This window comes from Grus americana, chromosome 1 (assembly GCF_028858705.1).
Source record: "Grus americana isolate bGruAme1 chromosome 1, bGruAme1.mat, whole genome shotgun sequence".
NCBI lineage: Eukaryota > Metazoa > Chordata > Aves > Gruiformes > Gruidae > Grus > Grus americana.
The window spans coordinates 85,493,550-85,514,204 of NC_072852.1; the positions used below are offsets into that span (position 1 = coordinate 85,493,550).

At 38.9% G+C, this 20,655-nt stretch overlaps 1 protein-coding gene across 14 annotated transcripts in view; it reads left to right on the top strand.

The window, feature by feature from the left end:
- Nucleotides 1-20,655, top strand: part of TSPAN9 (tetraspanin 9) — a 177,625-nt gene that overhangs the window by 69,819 nt on the left and 87,151 nt on the right. For 6 of the 14 annotated variants that reach the window (XM_054827619.1, XM_054827600.1, XM_054827574.1 and 3 more), the window contains one exon: nt 14,746-14,825. The exons of 6 other annotated variants lie outside the window; for them this stretch is intronic. In XM_054827619.1, the coding sequence (XP_054683594.1) occupies nt 14,763-14,825 (63 nt within the window). In that variant the 5' untranslated portion in view covers nt 14,746-14,762. Of the gene's footprint in view, nt 1-10,533; nt 10,635-13,790; nt 14,826-20,655 lie in introns of those variants that run through there. 2 more of the 14 variants (XM_054827609.1, XM_054827512.1) reach the window with 2 other exon arrangements.

A 20,655-nucleotide genomic window follows, 5' to 3' on the forward strand; every position in this document is an offset into this window, starting at 1 on the left:
AATCAGACTGATATACATTATTTGTATACTCAATCTGATATTTCTTTTAGCACTTAAAGGTACAACAGCTGCTAATGTCAGAGTCCTGTCCAAAAAGTTTTATTCACTCTTATTACAGTTGCATCTGAGATGCCCTGAACTAAGGTGTCTGAGTGAGCAAAAGGATCTTTCTCCTATCTTCTTCTCCCACACCTTTCCTTATCCTCCCTCCCCTCTTCTCCACTGACTGTTATTGTGCAAAGTTTCACAGACTCTCTTCCTCACTGGGGCTGTGAGAAGAGAACAGTATGACAGGAAAGCTGTAGGGAGAGGTTTGCCACACAAGATGTATCTGAAACAACTTTCTAGGCTGTTTGTAAAAACTGACATTATCTTATGTTGATAATGCCCAGTTAAGGAGATGGGTGCATCTAAAATTGTATCAGCTTCTCAGATCAAAATCCTTAAATAGCTTTCCACTGTCATGACATAGTGACAACACCAAATGAAATTCCAGCATCCGTGTGGTCAAGGATCAAGGTTTCTTCTCCCATATAAACAACTTTAATTTGTGATCTTTCAGAAATTTACTCTTGAGGAGATTAAAACAGCCCTTCATCTGTGCAGCCAGTACATCTCTAGGGGCAGATGGATTGCCTTTAAATAATTACTAATCCCCGTTTTTGCAAATAAATTATATTCCTTTCTTTGGAGAAGGTCCTGTGTTCAGACAAGTACACCCCTATATGGGGTTCACACTCCAGTAAGGCAAAAAAAATTCAGAACATGGTGATGGGAAAGACTGGAATTTGTTGCGTCATTTCTTTTGCTAAACATGTTTTTCAAGAAGACACTAGTTAACAGATTAGAAACGATAGCTACCAAATTAATTCACACAGATCAGACAGGCTTTATGATGTGTAGAAACTCAATTGATAGGATGAGGATGTTCCTAATTTGTCAAATCTAGCTACTGCTATGAAGCACATCTTTTTTTCACTCCTCATCAGAGTGATAGCAATTTCAATTTGCCAGTTTTTCAGTGCCTGCAGTTGTACTTACATTGTAAGCAAGTCACTACTACTCTGTCCTTAGAGAGATCTGCACCATGAAGTTCAGTGTTGGTCTTTGTCACTCCGGTGAAGCGTTATGTTGTGATAGGGAATGCACAGCCCATCTTTGGGGTCATTGACTGACTCAATTCTCTGGATATTAGGACTAAATGTTAGAATCACAGCAAAGTCCAGGTTGGAAGGAGATGCTGGAAACCATGTGGTCCAACCTTCTGTTGAAAGCAGAGCCTCAGTTTAGGTTATCCAGGCCCCTGTCGAGCTGAGTCTTGAATATTTCTGATGAGGGAGATTCTACTGTCTCTCTAAGAAATCTACTCCAATGTTTAATCATTCTCCCACTGAAGTTTTTTTCCCCCTTATATCCAGACCAAATTTTTCACTGAGCAACTTATTTCTTGTCCTGCCAACATGCATCCTTGTAAACAAAGTACCACCATCTTCTAGAACTGCCTTTTAGTTATTGGACAACATTGAACAGCTTTCTGGAAGGTGAGAGTCTTTTAGGTGTTAGACAGCACATCTGTCGTGACCTTAGTGTCTGCCTAAAGCCATAATACTAACATTTTATGAGCTGAAGTTTTATTTCAAAATAGCGTGTAGCGTCTCTTGAGGGTATCTTCATTTGGAATTTTGTCCCTAAAGTGTGCATCTTTTATCTTCTATAATAGAAGTCAATGCTCTAAGATTTCCCAGTATTGAGAAATGTGCGTCAATGATGTCCATCTGGCTTTTCATTTCAAAGGGTCCCTGCTTGCTTTAAAAACGTGGTTTACAGATTGCGCGTAAGAGCTACTGGTGACCAGCCTGTGAAACCTGAGAGGGAGTCTGGTTGACAGAACTTTGCGGCAATCACGTAGCAGTGTACCGTGCCAGGCCTTAAGTGGTCTGGGTTTTGGGGTTTTTTTTCACTGCTTGAGAATGCAGGACACTGTAGAAATCTGTTTTGGATTCTTTGGCTTTTAAGTATTTGTTCTTTATATTAAAATAAAAATAACTGGATCTTAAATATGAAAGATGTTTAAAATGTATCAAGATAGTTCTGTGATAGACATTTTAAAGGCTCTGGTGCCTGGGAACAATTCATTAGGGAACAATTCATAGGGAAGAATTCATTACTCCCCGCCTACATCTTGGTATTGATGTAGTCTTTTAGACTCAGTTAGAGATCATCGATATTTGAGAGAGACTATATAAACATAGCAGACGTATTAGGTAGGGACAAAACTGAGACATCTGTACAGATGGAGCTAAAAGTGCTACAGAATATGATAGGCACTCTTTGGGAGGCACTGAACTGGAATTAAGTTTCTTTGAAATGATCAAGACAATATCTTAGGCTTTTTTGCAGCATAATACATAAACCTGGCATCGAATTACAGGACCATTGTTTGGAAAAATACTGTGTGCAGAAAGAGAAAGTGCACCTTCCAGTTCATCAGCTCTATTCCCTTTGCATGTTCAGAGATCCATAACTCCTGCTTCTATTGATTAAGCATTTTTTGCTTTTTGTTTCCTTTAAACCTACAGAGTTCCAGTGGTACAGCTGTCAGGGAGTAAGAAGAATTTTTTTCTTCTTCTTTATTTTCAGTCTCAGGCCAAATTACTTACCATAGTTACAATTTCTGAACCTTTGGTTTAGAAAGCATTCAGGTTTATTTAAAAGAAAAAACCAACAACAACCAAAACCAAAACACAGGGAACTGAGCTGACTTGATTTAGCAATCCTTGGAATACAAGAAACATGGGATTTCAGAGTGCAGTTTATACAATCAGGTTTTGTTTGGAATCATATTCAAAGCTGTGTATTTGAGTATAGTATTTCTTCAAAAAGACAAACATACAGAATCTTTTCATGATTGTATCTGCCAGATTATCTTGCTTCAGCTTGCAGTAGAAGGGAGTAACCCCATTACTGATAAATATTTAATATAACAGTTTCCATGCTATTGGAATAGAAACACTAAGTACTATACCAGAGTGTCCTGTAACGAAACCAACAGCACAGAAGGAGGTGGGGTAGGAGAAGACTGAGATGTGATCAATTTAGAAAAGTTGAGTTTCAGATATGGGATAGGATGATGAGTTCATAAAACTCTTCTGAAAATTGTCTGAGCGGCCTGAGAGAATTTTATGTTTCTTCTGGCTTGACAGGAAAGGGACTAGTGCAACATAGGAAATGAGTATATGAGAAAAATAACACAGAAGGAGAACACGTAGGCTGGATAAAATCCAGGGAGCAAAGTATCTTTCATGTTAGGGGCATTGGCGTCCAAACCTGCATAGATCTGTTTTATAGACACCGATGTTACAGTGTTAAAACAACAACAAAAGCAAAGCAAACATTACCACATGGATTATATTATTGCAGATTTACATTTAACTTGTTCTTCTGAAGGGAAGAAGTCTGGAAAGCCTTTTTAGTAAGTTAGGTTAGATTTGAAATTAGTCTAGACTTGGACATTTAGGAGAGAAGAGAGAAAGATCATATACATATTGCTGCTCTCACATCAAATTTGACTCCTAGAGGGCATATTTGGGCCAAAACTGGCACTGTCGACCCTTATGTGGTATTGCATTTTGGAAGCCTTTAGTGTAGTTCATGTCTGGATACACACCATTTACTAAGCATTTATGGCCATCTATTTGATAGATTCCTCTGAACCAGACTGCAAAGCATAGCATGAAGCATCGTGTTGGTTGCTTCTGAAACAAAATGCCAGCATCCCAATTAATTTGTAAATGGAAAATGTCTGCCTGTGATGAATTACAAAGTGGTGCTTCTAAAGGCCAATTGATATTTCATACTGTAACTACCGCATACTTATTACACACTTGAGTAGATCAGAGCAGATTGAATGACACAAGTAGTTTTCCCCTCCAAAAAACACTTTTTTGTGTTCCAGATGCCACTATGAGGAAGTTTTGTGAGGTTCTTAGTTTCTGGCTGCTGATCAAGATTATCTTGGTTTTCTCATCTCTGAGAGACACTGGTGGTACGAATAAACTTTTTCAAAACTCAAGTGAATGTGGGCTTGGCTTTTGGGATAGAGTCAAACATGCTTGCATCCATTCTTTACACCCTATATTAGGCTCTGAATGCCTGGTATTGCAGCTAGCACACAGCATTCTCACCAAGTGTAAATGAGTCCTTCTTAGTGCGGATAAGGTCATAAAACTATGTTTTGCCGTTATACTTCTGCCTTTATAAAAGCTCATTAGTTAATATACTATAAAGTTAAGTAGCTTCTACTGTAAATCAGGTTTTTTTGTGACTTGACAGACAGGGTCACATCAAAGTGTACTCTGATTTTTTTTCCCTTTCCTTTCCTCCTTTGTCATTGTAAATCTCTCACACCCTTGTAATAAGAGCTGACACCAGTCACAAAGCTCATGAATAGCAGCACCATTACATAAACCTGCTGGATTATACTAAGGGGTTTACCTTGGTTTCATTTGTACACCCTTTCTTGTATCTCATGCAGAATAGATGAGAACCATTTAGCCTCATTCTTGTGGGATGAGTAAGGTGGCTAAAGTATCTGCCTCCTCTTGGGATTTAAGTCTGACTTTGTTGTTGTTGGCAAAGCAAAAAACATTAATTGCATGACTCTCATGTTACAGCCGCATCCTATTTTTAATGTTGAAGTTGACCATATCCCACAGTGTTACCACACAACATGCAATAAGCTTTATTGTAATGGTAGATAAGCTTTATTGCAAGGGCAGATGCAGATGCTCAGATAGGAATGTTTTTATAAATCTAAAGAGCTTCAAGACAGGAAGGAGTGTGTGAACTTTGCTCTGGCTAGATGTTGTGGAAGTTTGTTGGAAGCCATAGAAAAGAGTCCAGCCCAAACCAGCAGGATGAAATGTTGCTGTTATGCAGTGGTTTGATCAGAACTTGAGCTGTTAGTGGCACTTCAGGTATGTTCAAGTTATCCTGAATTATTCAAAAACTGTTTCTTACAAATTCAGGAATACCTCCCTTGAAAAACAAAAGGAGGTATGCGCAGGGAATTGTTAGGCAACATAGCTTGTTATCACTCTTGGTAGACCTCAGGGAGGGCCAGGATTTAGCTGGGGACTGAATGGCTGTAGCAGCTAGATCCACCCCTGTTTCCAGCCATTTCTGCCCTCAGTCACGTTGGGGGTCCGGCACAGGGGAACCTGGTATTGTGGCTCGAACTCAGCCTACTCTGCCAACAACTTCCAGCTGTGAGGCTTCTGGCTCTGGGCAGGTACTTAATTCATTTGGCAGTTTGACTCCTTTATGAAAGGTGTGTCTCTGACCTGAGGGTGGAACCTGGGATCAGGTTTTGCTTGGAAATGTTGCTGGTAAACTCACTCAAAACCTTTAGATAACTCACGCATCTCTGAGGGGATCGCTCTCCAGCAAGGCAATCAGTCTGTCACTTTCAGTGATGTCTTAAGGAGGCTGGTGCTGGTGATGAGTTAATGGGGAAGGGAGCCTAAAATAATGGTGTAAGTTTGCTGCCTGTTGTAGACAGTTGGGTCTCTGCCAGCCCTGATGCCATGGTTTTAAGTGTCCCCATTCATGGAGTCACACCTGTTTATGCTTACGTGCCAAAAATTTAGTATTTTAGCAATGAAGGAATTCACTCAATTGTGAAAGGAATGTGCCTAGAAATGTTCCTTCATGGCATAATTGAGGAGGTTTCAGAGATGCGTGCTGCCTTTTAAAAATGAATGCTTACACCATTCTCATTCTTTCTTCAGGTGGAGCCATATGTATGAGGGTTTTTTTTTTTAAATTTGTTTGTTTTAAAGTTTAATAATTCTGCAAATACATAGACATCAGCTGTCAGTTAATTCAGAACAGCAGACTGCTGGTGAAAGACAGCCTCTTTAGAACAGAGGTGAAAGAATATCCACCTGATTTTGTTCAAGGGACACACTGGACAGGGTTAGAAGAGTTCTTGTATTAATGAAGTCCTCCTACACTGTCCAAAAGGAAGAAGGGACGTCTTCTCTCATGATAGGCGAAAGCCTTCTGCTGTTTGCTAGCTTTCTTTAATCTGTAGTCAATTGGGAAGATATAAAAATCTAAACTGTCATTTAAAGTGGAAGTGAAGCACTCAGATCATGTACTTTACGTCCAGAAAAAATAGGTGGTAAATAAGAAGAACCCTTCTCACTTCCTCACTCTTGCTTTCTTTTTTGGGTCTTTAATTTTTAAAGCATGGTTTTGGAGAACTGATTTGTGAAGTTTCAGCCCATGGGGATATCAGGGATATGATGTTGCTGCCTTCCTGCACGTGGTTGACAGCTTTCTACTCCCTTGATCTTGTTTTCTCTGTGTGCAGTAAAAAGCACTTCTCTGCATGTGCTTTTTTGTGTACTGGGAGGGGACAGCATTTGGTACCGCACATTTATTTGCGTCATTGATAGCCAAAGCTTGGTTCGGCTTATGTTAGCTTCTTTACAAGGAGTCTCTGACTTGAAGATGGTCTTATTGATGATTTTACAACTAACTAGTATTAAACTAATGCTGTTATAGTGAGAAAAACTTTCCTCCTACAGGTAAGACACAAAATTTAAACTACAAGGTTTTTCCTGGTAGGCTCTGAAATGTTGAGCTTTTCAAAGACTAAATTTTGAATCTGAAATAGAACAGCAAAATAGGAATGATGAAGAAAGGTCTGTTGAATCTGAATGACTTCACTTTCATAAAGGCAAGGTGTTGATAGAAGCAGAGTTTATAAAATTAATTTTGAATTTGAATATTAACTCTTGTCCTTTAAAAAGAAGATTGGAAAAGATTATGGTATAAACATGGCTCAACTAGAAAGAAACCCTAAGATGATTAACTGAAATTATTATGGAGTCAGAGAGTTTTCAATAACAGGAGACACTGAAAAGGTAAGTGCTTAGATTAATGAAGGACAAATGACATGGGATGTAATAGAGGATTGCAAAATAATGAATTATGGGATGGGTATGAATGCCAGAACAGAGGACAGAGCTGGAAGGCTTAATATTGACAGCAAATAAGAGGAAGGTGCCCTATTTTATAACATATGGAACCTATGGAACTCACTGCCATAAGATATTGAGGCTAAGTTCTCAGCAGAATTTAAGAAGGATTAGTTGTTGGAACAGTGTATTCATTGCTATAGAAGATGAGATAAACACTCTGTAATTAAAAGGGATACAGATTCTTATGCTAAAATGCATAAACAGACTGCTCCAAAGCACCTGGTATTCCATGCTGCCTGGCAGGATAGGCTTATCTACTTGGGCACATGCTGTTCTATTGCCCCTCATATCTTCTATTTTCTCCCACCTGCTAGTGGGAGAATTGGTAAGGTAGTTTGGGGACTTTAAAGAAAAAAGTCCAATTTAGTTATTTTATTCAGAGTCAGGTATTAATTTCTTGTTTTCTGCCTGGATTGTAGACTGACTGTTTTATGGGTTAACTTGATCTCCATATGTATACTGCCAAGCCTAAGGTGACTCTGACTTCCAGGGCTTCTCAGAAACAAACAATAAATTTTAGTTCTTAAAGGTGAAAATATCAATGGTGAATTGCATTCTAACATAATCTTTAGAGGGCTTCTTTCAGATTTAGCATAGTTCATAATGCTTTTTGTAAAGTGAAAACAAAACCCCAAAAGACCATTGTGCTAGTACAAATGTTTTGATTTTAAAAGTTTAAATGTAGGTAGCAGGGTTTCTATTTTTTGTAAAGTTATGTTTTTCTGTCGCTTTGGAAACTCAGGCATTCTTTCTGCTAAGTCTGAGGACCTTTGAGCGACAGCTGGTATGATGGTGTGACATAATCAAAATTTCTTAGCTTTGGGACCCCATATGGCACATTGACCCTCATCTCCCATGCCTCCTGTGCATATCAAGTCATCATCTGCATCTGATCACAGTGGGTTAAAGTCTCTGACATGGTTTACAAATAATTCCTTTGTACAATTTTCAGACAGAATCTCATTCTGTGGCTGGTGTGGTGTCCTAAATGAGAAATCTCAGCCACATATGCACTGTTGGCAGTAAATGATTTTTAATGGAAATCCCAGGGACCAAATGACATTGAATGTTTGGCAAAGTGGAAGGTCTTATTTTCTTGATCATCCCTCCAGTGAGGGCCCCCTATCAGAGAGATGAACTGATCTTATTGTTATATGTAAGTATAAACTAGAAAGTATTAGTTTAGGCCATTGAAAGAGATTTTACCTCTTTTCCTTGGGGAGGCAGGGAGCATAACTGTGTTGCTGATGAAGCAACTGTGAGCTGTTATGCTAGTGCCCTTGTGTGAGAGGAAACAGATTAATTAATTTCCTTTCCAGTAAGAATTTCAAGAAAGATAATTTCTCTGGGTGAAGTCAGGACTGATGAAGGTAGGTGGTGGATTGAGGTGGCTAACTCTCAGTTCCTGTGTCTGTAAGAACAGATCCTTTCCCCATAGATCTCAAACTCCATGTCTTCTCAGGGGTGCTCCTTCACACGGTTCCTGCATCCTGGAGTGCTGTCCCACTTCTGTCTTTGTGCCAGGCCTCCTTTTCTTCAGCCATGCCAATGCTAGGTGGACTCCCGGAACGTGGACCCCAGCCTCTAAGAACCCAACTGAGTGTCTGTGTTTTCCTTCCAGCTTATGCTGTATGGACACTTACCTGTCCCAGGTCCTTTTCCCTGGTCTCTGGAGGTGCCTTTCTTCTGCAAGTGGAACTGAGGGTCAGATGATGTCTGTTGGATGCTCTTGGTCCTGCTACAGTGTGAAGAGGGAAAGCATCAGCTTGTGTCTGTCCTCTCTCACAAAACATTAGAAGAGAATCATTTATTGGTCAGATCACAGGTACCAGCTGTGAATAAGGCTGTTTCTTAATGAATCTAGTCTCCCCCTCCGTCATCTGTCTGTCCATCAAGCACCCAAGGAAGTGGTGGTTTTCTGAAGGTATTAGAAATGACTGGTGTTCATGCTAGTAGGGAAACTAAGTATGCATTTCACTCTTCTCTAAACACTTCGTAGTGATTCTTTTTAGCATTTATAACAAACAAGCTGTTGATATATGCTCTAAATAATGTGAGAAGCTATGATGAGTGATTGGAGACTCCAAAACTGAAGTTACAGTAGTTCCGTCTGTTTCTAATAGAAGACTTTTCCTGTTGGAAAATGAAAGTGTGTCAAAGGTAAAATATGGCTTGGAATATTTGGTTCTGAAAAACACAGACAGGTTTCAAAACTTGCCTACCATTCAAAGTTGTCCTTGAAACCTACCTTGTTTCTGTCCAATCCCATGATGGGCAGAACGCTTTGGATTTACAGCATACAAGCTGGGAGCTTGGAAGGCCCCAGGATGTGGGATACAGCCCTCAGAGCATCAAGGTTTTTGGTTATAAATCCTACAGCCTTGGGAGCCCTGGGAACTCCAGGTATTTTGATTTGCTGGAGTCTGTAAGCTCTTTGTTGTGGAACCAGGGGCATGGGAGTCCTAAGAACTCCATGTTTTTGTCTCTCATGTGATTCTAATTTCAGTTTGATTTTTTGGACATTCTTTTCCCTTTAAGCTTATTGTAAAATCAGTTGTGTGGGTTTTTTTTAAATCTGAGCTTTCATCAGTATACAACTGTATGTCAGAGTCATAAGCTATTCTTTACAATTCTTGTTCCATTATCTCCTTCTCATGACCTTCCAGGATTCAGAGCAGTGACTGGAAAGATGTAGTCACTGAGTTTATACTCAGCAATCTTGATTCTTTGTCTACCTGTCGTACCCTGAGGAAGGCTTGTATAATTGAGTTCTTGCTCAATATCATTAAAAAAAAAAAGAATTAATTTAAGGACCATATCCCTCGAACACTGCATACTGTATGCATTTGTGTGTGTCTCCGCAGGGCTCAGTATTGTTCTGAAGTCATGTGGCAGGGTTACTAAAGCTCATGATTTCTAAAAATAATTAATTTGAGAATGGTGCAATGGTTAGTGTACTAGCTGAGGCCTTGTGAGGCGCAGATTCAGTTTGCTTGTCTGCCACCAGTTTCCTATTCATCTTCAGCAAATGTCTTGGTCCTTGAGTTCCCCATATTTAAAATGGTGACAGTAGCACAATCCTACATAATAGAAATTGCAAGGTAAAATATATAGTAAGTTGTAAAATGGCTAGTATATTGTGGTGACTGGGGTTTTTATTTTCCCATTTTAAAAATTCCTAGTTTCATATTTTCAAGTCAGGAATCATGTCGGGGGGGGCTGTAACAAAAGCTAAATATGTTTTTGCTCAGCCTTCAGTGTTTGTTCCTGTTCTTGCCTATTGGAGTCCCTCTCCCTCTCACTGGATCAGCAAGATCATTTAAGGAGAATGTCTTGTAAAATGGATTTGGAACTTTTACCAGAGGAAAAAGAAGCATAATTTTTATATATTACTGAAATACATTTTATATCTGTATTATGTCTTTATAAACACATGGTTATAAATATGTGTATAAACTTGGTCAACTTTCGCTCTGTTTTGCAGCATGGTTCCACAAGCTGGTTGTGCAAAAACAACTGAAGAAGGCAGAAACAAACAGAGATTCAGGAGCACCGTAGCTGGGTGTAATTGGCACTGAGGTTTTGGTGAGATAAAACTAAGGACTGAGAAAAAATATTGAATATTTTGTGGCTTTGAATAAAAAACAAAGTTGTTGGTATCCGTATTTTGATGACTATGGTGGACTGTTCCCTGGAGAGAACCAAGTAAATCAGTTTCAGCAGGAGAACCAACCCATGTTGTTTGGGCCTTATTACTCATCCCCTTCCTTTCCATTTTTCTGCTACACCCATTGTGACATCCATTTTCATACCTGGTATCTGAAAGTGGTCTAAATTTTTAGCCTTAATACTTGGCTGAGCCGTTAGATGCGATGAACTGATGTTTCTTACCTTGTCCCAGGCATTTGTGTGTGGGACTGAAATTATTTTTTTGATGTGGAGACATCCCTCAGCAACAAAACTCTGTGATTCAGTAATCAGAGATTAATGAAGTACAGAGTGAGCTTTTGAACATTTTTCATGCCCTAATTACTTAACAGAGGTGAGATCTGTAGTGAAGCAAAACATGTTTGTTGCCATGCTGAGGTTACGCTGTCAGGTGGGACCACAATAAGGTGCTGTTGAATGGCCTTGCAGTAACACCTACTACTGAAGTCTCCATCAGAGGTGGAGTTAAGTGCAATGGCTAGTCACAGCACAGCCGGATGAACTGGTTACAGCTTTTTCACTGCTTATTTTCTCAGCAAATAAGCATTTCTGTGTGATTTATTAACTGAGCTACATAAATACTTAGTTAGAGTTCCAGCAGGAGGAAGTGGCATCTAATCTGTAAAGCTGCTGCATGGCTGCAAATTCAAGTGGTGGATGGTTGCTGCAGCTTGTAAACTCTGCCTGGTGGCAACAGCATAACCATCAGAGGGTCATATGTTTCCTTTGTACACAGCAGGAGGGGAGGCTGATTTGGAACTGTGTTTGTCCTAGTGCTCGTTGCTTAGGCTTGGATTTTGAAGCTGGGTATTGGCTATATGTGTGTCTTTGGTTGTTCATTCTGAAGCACAAACCTTGATGTAGACCAGTCATGGAGAACTCTTAACGGAAGATGAATTGCAGGTAATGGTAAGGAAAACTAATCTTTTGTAGTATTTGAAGGCAAATAGAAAACTGGAAAACTTCAGTAAGGTCTAATAATGAAAACTTGAAAAAATAAGCTGCATTGCTTTTTTTAAAAAAAAAACAACACACCCACCAACAGAAATGTTTCCACTATTTATAAACTCTAACTGGATTTGCAGAGATTTTCTTGTTTATTACAAAATATTCTTTCAGTCTTTTAACCTTGAGGGAGGCGGATTAATTTTTATTGTCGTGTAACTTCATGTGGGAAGCTAAGGCAAATACTAGTTTTCACAAGTGCACAGCATTTTTTTTTTTTTCTGAAGCTAGTCTATGTCAGTGTAAATTTTATGGCAAACCAATGAGTACAACAGGAGGAAAATGCTTTAAAATACTTATGCATTCTCATAATTTTTTGGCTGAGAGCTCAGTTTTGTGTGACAAGTAAAAACCACTGAAAGTATCTAGCTGCAGCATAGCATTGCAGTGGCACAAATTTACACTGCCAGTAAGTAAATTTTCATTTTTTTTCAAACTTCTAAAACCATACTCAGACATTTGCCTTGTGTTTGAACACGACTAATCCTGCAGGCTCTGGTGTCCAAGGCAGGTACCTGGCTGTGGCCTACAACTCTCTTCCGTGTTTTTTTCTAAGAAAGTTGGTTCTTGAAGACTGCTCACGTTGAAGTTTGTATGTGCACCATAGATGTGTACAGAAATGCCCCACTCTGGTCACTGCTAATTTACCTTTTTTTACTTGGGTGTTTTGTGTGTAGCCTTTTCTGCTATCATATGGAGTGCCAAGTAGTCATCTTGCAGTTGCCTTTCTGATGGACACATTTGATACAGGCCATTCTGAAATGACTTTTGAAAAGCAAAGTGAATAAACACTGTTGATATAGGATTGGGCCTGCCTGTTGTTAAAATGTTATTTTAGAGCAGAAGAGGTGAGAGAAAGATATTACATGTACAAACACTGGGTATTTCATGGCATAAAGTACTTGATGGTGGAGGGATCTTTTCTCAGAAAAAGCCTGTCAAGGAAGGTATAGCACTGCTTTAGGGTGTTGATTCTGATGTTGTTACATAAAAATTACAGAATTTTAAGGGGCTTTTAGGCATAGATATCTAAGATTGAATAAATATTCTATTATCTTTTCTCAAAGATACCCGATAAAATAGTTAACAGTGCATTATAATGTGCATGTGAAAGGGTCAGCTGAAAATTGTGCATAAATTTTGCTTTTCCTGGTAGCTGTATTTCTGTTACAGTGGTCTCCTAATATGGTTTCTTTCTCTACAAAAAGAAAAGAATAGCCTACATTTCAAATCTGCTGTATCACTTTGCACCATCAGCGCGCTGCTTTTACGCTTATGGTGAAATGTCAAATTTGGAAGCACCAGGCATGACCTGAAGTATTTCTCTTCCTCCCGTCCCGGCACTTGCACACATGCGCACAGACACATGTGCACGGTCGTGACCTCTCTGTTTCAGAGTCCTAGCGGGCATGTTGCGCTACTATCTGGAAAAGCAGCGTGGTGTTTGTGTCAGTGTTTCTAGTTCACAGGCTACCTGCAATGTAAGATGGCTTACTGCCATACACAAGAACAATCTCTAACGTATGAGCTAAACAGAGGGTAAAATGCTGCAGGTTCAGATATTCTTACATTTCAAGAGTTCTAAGAATTGATTGATGATCCCATAAGACACAGCAGCTCTGCTTTTCTGGTTAATTATATCACAGGTGATGGCGTCACATTATGTGCATGTATAACAGACATGTGCCTATTCAGTGTATGCTGGGTGCTAGTCTGTTCCAGTTCCTTGTCCCAAGGCATTTGTTTAAGCCAGAAAAAAATATGTAAGTCACTGCTAATTTAATGAGCAGGGAGAGGTTAGCACCTGTCTATCTAATCCATACTTTTCCAGTATTTTATTGCATTAAAGGAGTATCATCACTGTCTCACAGTTCTAGCTCATAAACAGCTAAACAGTATTTGACATTTAAAGAGATTTTCTGTTGTGCACTTGTATAGTCAAGAGTAATTCTAATCCTATTAAAGATATTATGTCATGGAGGCGTGCCCTGGGGGAGAAGGCTTCTGCTAATTGGCCCGATGGAAGGCAGAGGGGAGGGGCGAGCACGAGGGTGGATTTATTACTCGATAGTTAGGTCAGGGATTTCTGTGGGAAATGCCCAGTGGTTGCAGTTGCTGATGATTTCACGGCAACAGCAGTGGAACACAGAGTGTGCTCCGATAGCTGGTTACTGAATGAGATACTGCAAATGGGTGGAAAGAAAAAAGACAGTGCGTGAGAGAGAGTCAGAAAGACACAGAGAGGGAAGCTGAGGGCAAGGAAAGTGCTCCGGCTGGAGGAGAGTCTCCCAGGTGTACTGCAGAAGCTTTTTGGAAATGGATGCAAGGACCATCTGCTGCCTATAGATTAGAGGGCTGTAAGCTAGGAGCGGAGAGAAAGAACTTATGGCTCTTTTGAATAAAAATTGAAATTCTGCATAACTGATTCATCAAGATAAATCATGAGTATGCTCTTGCATGGGATATTAATGTATAAATCCATGCCACAGATAGACAGAGTACAGCCTACATTGCTATAAAAAATAAAACCAGCAACAATGCAGTGAATAAATTCTGCAGTGATTATCTGATTTATGTACGAAGAAAAAGAGAAGCAAAACACAGACAGCTCTTATTGGACTGTGGCATTTGCAAGGCACTGCATTTAATGCTGAGAGATGCTATACATTAAATCTGACAACTGTGAAAAGAGGGATCATGGAGAAGTCAAGTAGTGAGGATTCTTCAATTCACCGGAGTCCATCTTTGGATAGCAAAGACTCAGATTTTGCTAAACCTTCTACCTCAGCGAGGCAATTTGGTCGAGGTTTTACTGCAGGAGCTTTCTATGGTACAACTGGATCACGCACACAGAGCCACACTGGGGTCGGAACCGGGACCGGCATTGGGACTGGGACTGGCGTAAAAAGTGACAAATACAGTGCACCCAAAGGCAGCAAATACGTGGTCTTTTACCTGGATCTATCATTTGTTTTCCTTTTAGAATTTAAGAAGTGCAACATGGCAAGAGGCTGCCTGTGTTGTTTGAAATACATGATGTTCCTTTTCAATTTAATATTTTGGGTGAGTACTGCCTTTTCAGTTGCCTTCATTCATTCGTGTATCCTGTACTGCTGTATTACGTGTATAGTGCATCTTTGAAGCAGTACAGTAAGTTCCCCACTCCCCTCCCTCTCTCTCATACCTGCTTGGAATATTTTCAGTGTTCAACTTGTGTCTATTGGGAAAATGTACATATTTTCAATATCTTTATTACTACCTGGTTACTGTAGTTTGGCTACCAATTCCTCAAACTTGCTATTCTAATATGTGTTTTGAACTGGATTATCTAAGAAAGGACAGAATTATTGCCCTTTAAGGAAGAGCAGAATTATTGTAGCATTAAAATCCTGCAGTGGCAGGATTTCTGCATTCTGTTATAATACTTCATGTTGCATTAAGCTGCAGATTAATTTAAATTTGAAGTACATTCTCATTGTCAGCATAAATCTCATTTATTTTTTGTAAACTTAATTTCACAAGCTGCTTTTTCATTTGAAGGAAGTTCTGTCATTTCTCCAATTAAAAACAAAAAATGTCACGTATGTTCTAACCTCTTAAGGTATCAGCATAAATGTGAAATGACTGGAATGATGAATTAATCTGGATTCAGTTTCAGCTGCATTTGTCCACGTTGGTGTGTGAAGTTGGAGACTTGCACTTGGTTCTGAGGGAATCAAAATTGATTTTCCTCCATCAGCCAAGAGGCATGAGGAGTTGTAACAATGCCTCAGCAAGCCAGTTAAAAGTGTAATGGCTACTTTGAGCAAAGTATTGTCACGTACAAGGGAGGGAGGAAAAGTCAAGTCATCTGGCAGCTAGGCATCCTCGAGTGAGCAGTATTGTTGAGGAAATCACAAGCTAATTGAAATACTGAATATGCATGAATATAGCCCAATATGAAATGGTTTGCTTAGTTTGAAATCAAAGGTCACTGCCTTCCTGATGGTTGCAAAGCTTGGGAACATGAACAAAATGTGTCATGGTTGTGATCCAGAGATATACAGTATGCCTCATAAATAAATGAAAACATCATCTCTGCATTTATTTTGAAAAAAGAGATATTAGCAGTCTAGTTCAGATAGCTACCTCTGGTGTAGAGATATATTTGTTCAAATTAGAGGAGTCTTACTAGCAGATTCTCTGTTTATCTTGACCCACTTACTGAAATAACCTTTAAGAGCAAGAGTTAATGGGAGATTTGGTATGGCATTGAACCACTCACACAACAATGAGCTCTTATCAGTTATAGACTGAAATACTACAGTCGCTGAACTTGTGGGAGTCTAACTTAAGTAGAAAGGTACAACTGGTCACTGAAGAGCATCTGATCAAAGTTCACTTGTGATTTTTTTTTTTTCTTTTCTGTACACAAAACCTACCAGAAAGTTGCCTTAACTGTTTCTGGAATAAATCACTTTGAACACATCAGATTTATATCAAACTGGCTATTTGACCCAATGCTGCATTACTTTGACACCTTGCAAGTATTTTTTTCATATGCTATATATTGTGATTGGTTTTGGAACAGCTTTTTTCTGATAGCATTACTCATGTCCTCTCTGATCAATCATTAGGTATCGCTTATCCCTCACCTCCTTAGATGCAATATCCTTCTTTGCTTTCATCTTCTTCCCAAGCAGCAATTTTCTTTACTCTATATCAGACCTTCAGAGTCCTTTTTTCCATTCCTTGAACTTGCAAAAATATTTCAGACCTCATCTGCGTGCTCATCTCTGCTCAGCTCCCACTGGACTTTTATACAAACACATTGCTGCTTAGGTTAAAACTAGCCTGCCATCTGGAACAGTTCTCTAGTACCCTGTTCTTCTTCAACTCTTACCTCTTAATCCCCTTTACACCTTTCCCACCATGTCTTTTGTTGTGAGGCTTATACTACTTTTCTTTCTGTTATTAAACTTTGTCACCACATCTCTGTCCAATATCCTAAAAATGGTTTTTGTATGAACCAGACTCTACAGAATGAAAATGATACTCTGGAATGGTGAATCTGAGAGATTATAGAAAAATGCTAAATCCAGGATGTTAGGAATTTTTCAAAGTACTTTACAACAGAAATTTGATCCACCAGCCTGGTTTAAATTGTTCAGAAGTCCCCCTCTCTTCACTTTAGCTGGCTTATACTCAATTTTGCAAGCAAGTCTTGATGTTCCCATGCATCCTTCCAGAGGACTGCAGTCTTGCTAGATTCTTATTTTTTTTAACCAGGCTATTTTATTGCCTTGAGCCATTCAAATGAATAACATTATCATCTTTCTTTACTCATGGAAACGCAAGCTGGAATGAAGCATACTACAGGCAGGTGTTCTGTAGTTTGCCGCCTCTGGCTTCGTACCTGGAATCTACTTTAGTTTTGCTATGGCTGTCTGACAGGTTTTGGATGTTTGGCTCTGTACGTGCTCCGTGCTGACACTGTGCACTTGCAGTATCTCTCCTTCCTGCCCTGAACTCTCCTGCTAGCCCAGCCCTGGGCTCCCCATGCAGTTCTGCCAGTGCCCTCCGCTCCTACCCTGTCCTGAAGGGTCCTCCTACCCTGCTATTTCTGTCCTGTTTTTCTTCTTCACTGTTTTTTCCATTCCCAGGTTTGCCTGTTATCATTGCTTCCTTCTGAATTTCTGTTAAGAAACCCAAGTCCAAAAACATGAAGTTGAGGCCTGCTCTTGAGCAGTGACTATCATACTTTGCAATGCAAGGTGCTTTATTTTTAAAAAGAGAAGACTCATTTTTAAGCATGAAATTTTCTGAACCTGTAATTCAAAGCAGAATGAGACTCCTGGTCTTCAGAGGTGAGGAGACCACTTCCACACTGTTATCTTCTGACAAAGGCAAGAAGTGCTTTGGTTTGGTTTGGTTTGGTTTTTTTTATACAGGAACCAATTCAGGCAACTGGAAAGAGAGATGGAAAAACTATATTTCAGGGAGTCTTTAAACAGGTGCCTGTCTGGCAGCTGTACAGCTGCAATAGGCAATCCAGCTGACCAGCTTTCTTGCTACAAAGCTGCATTGTCCTGAGCCTGTGGTGGCAGAAAGCTTATCTTATGGGAAGTGTTGTTCTGCCCTAGTAAAATGGTGTTTCTGAGATGCTTCCTCTGAAAGTGAAGACTGGTGGTATCCTTTGGCATCCCAGAATGCTGGGCACTATTGTCTCGAGCGATTCTCAGTGTTGGCCCAAAGAAGGATGTTCTGTAGAAAAAGAGGAATCTTTTCCTGTTATTTGCTTCTTGAAACAGAGAAAAAGGCTGGGACCTAATCTGTCCCTCATGTGGCAGTGAGCTGTACTACTCCTTCAGCCTGGTAGCCAGCTCATATCTATATTTGAAGGCAAATTATAGATGTATATTATATATTATACACAGTATTTTTTATATATATATAATACATTTTATGTATATGTTTGAAGATGATGAAGTGCAGTGGTTAGCAGATTCTCTCTGTTATGTAGCAAACAGACTGTCGCTGTGATAACTACAATAAAATGGTGGTGCATTGGTTCTGCCCAGCAAGAATTAGATTCATAACAACAAAATATAGTTTTTGAAAATTAGTAGCATGTGTGTTAGTTAACGTGGAAGGATCACATATGAGTTCTGCAAAGCAAATTGATATACGTTGGGGCCAAGCAGGAAGGTGAAACAGAAGGTGTTTTTCCACCGTATCACTAAGAGCTTCAGGTATTTCTCTGTGGCCCTCTGATTCTTAGCAGTTGTTCTTGGCCATCTGTCATTGCTTTCTTTTAGAGATTAGGAAAGTCTGAGCTGAGGGTTAAGGAAGCTTATAGTATTTAATTGTGTGGTTAGGATGATGATTTACACTGAATTCATCCTAAGTGCATAATATGTTTTGCAAAGGGACTGGGCAACTACAAATGTTAGTTGATTTAGTTTGCCTTCAAGAATATTTGTGTGCAGACATATGCAGATTGCAGAGTAGCCAGTATAGCTCTGCAGAAGAAATAAAATATTGATTTTTACTTGTACAGATAGCAACTTAATTGTCAAGAAAGGTAGTCACCAAATATAAACATTAGGGTATATGTCTTTCTAGGGTAGATTTCACTTTTTTTTTTTTATAGAAAAGGATTACAATAATTATTTTCACAAAATATAGCAGAAAATCTTACCAGCTGTAAAATGGAAATTCTATAAAACATAATTTTTTAAAAGAAATTTCACTTGTGAAATGAGAATTTCACAGGGTCCTAAAAGGGAAATTTTGAAGTGACAGGAATAAGTTATCAAAAATTCACTAGAGAACTTTGCAAATAAATGGTGGTCATGGTTAAGTTTTGGGCTGTTCTATATATTTAACTGTTAATTAAGGTTAATGAGTCCACATACAGTGAAGCATACATAATACACATCTTATTAGATTTTAGCATTGCTTAATTTTAATATAAAAAGCATTTTATTAGGGGGAACATATGGCAAGATTATTAAATCTCTGATCTTCTGTGTTTCAGGAAGAGCTAAGGAAAAGCTAAGTATAGTCAAGAATATCCTTAATGTGGTTTATTTGTTAAATTGTTTACATTTAAACTACTACCAAAAAAATCTGATAGGAACAATACCTATTTATTAATGGTATAATTATAAGCAGAAATTATCATTTATCAAAGTTAAATGGAGTCAGATTTACAAATTCAGATATTTAATAGTCAGTTTCAAAGTAAATTTTATGATAGGTTGGGAGCATTTTTCTTTGGCTAAAACATAAGACTAGAAGAGAAAAAGATGAGCTGGAAACTTACTGGTCTAGAATTAGCAGGAAAAAGTCTAATACAGCAAATTTTTCACTGAGACTCTATTATTAAAATAATGGATAAAGATTATTGTTCCTGAAGAGTATTTTTCTGCATTAATTAGTTGTCTAATTTAATCTTACAGTGGGAGTAATTAATATTTTTTCCTGTAGATTGAAAACAATGTTGCATGTTTATCAGTGAGCATAAAGACAGTAGTACAGCAGCCATGCAGATCACTTTTACTAAAGTCTCAGATCAGACTAAAAGAGAGGGTGCATGTCCATTCTCTTAGTCTGGCTACTGTCAGAGCTATTGGTACTGTAACACAGCTAAGAATTTTAGAATGGTTTATGTAAGGTAATCCATACTTATTTGTACCAAACTGGAACATACAGTGTAGTGCACTGTTTAGTTTGAAGTACAAAGCTTTAATGCTTAACTGAACCTGTTAGACAGACAGTTAAATCTTGTGAAGAGACTTTGTCCCTATGCATAACTGAAAGCAAATCTCTGGAGTTTAAGAGGGGTGGACAGTGTGTCCCTGAAATGAGAACAAAATTGCTAACTGCAGACAGCTTAGAACAGCAAACACATTCAAATTCTGTCTTTGTTGTTGGCTTCCCCCTGGCTGCATTATCTGATGTTCCCCATTTTCTGACACACGGAATAATGACAGACAGTGAGTGACCCTGGGATCCTTGTCTCTTGACATAATAGCGATATTTACTTCTGTCATATTTTGACTCTTGTGACATAAGTCAGCAGCGTGGTGACAATTGCAGTACAATCCCGTGAAAGTAAGACTACTCAAAACAAACAGAACCAAAAAACCCCAAACAAAAAAATCCCAACAAACACACCTTCCTCCCCAAACCAACAAAAAAACAAAACAAAACAAGCAAAGCCAGTGAAATCTGGAAGAAGCTAATGTTTCCAGTCACATTAGCAGGAAGAATTTATTTTTTAGTAGGAATTTGCTAAGCAGTGAAAAGATTCCAGCTTTTACTTTTAGTTTCCCTTCCACGTGGTATAGCAGTGTTGGTGTGCCTACGCCAACATGCACCTTGGTGGGGGAGAACAATCAGATAAATG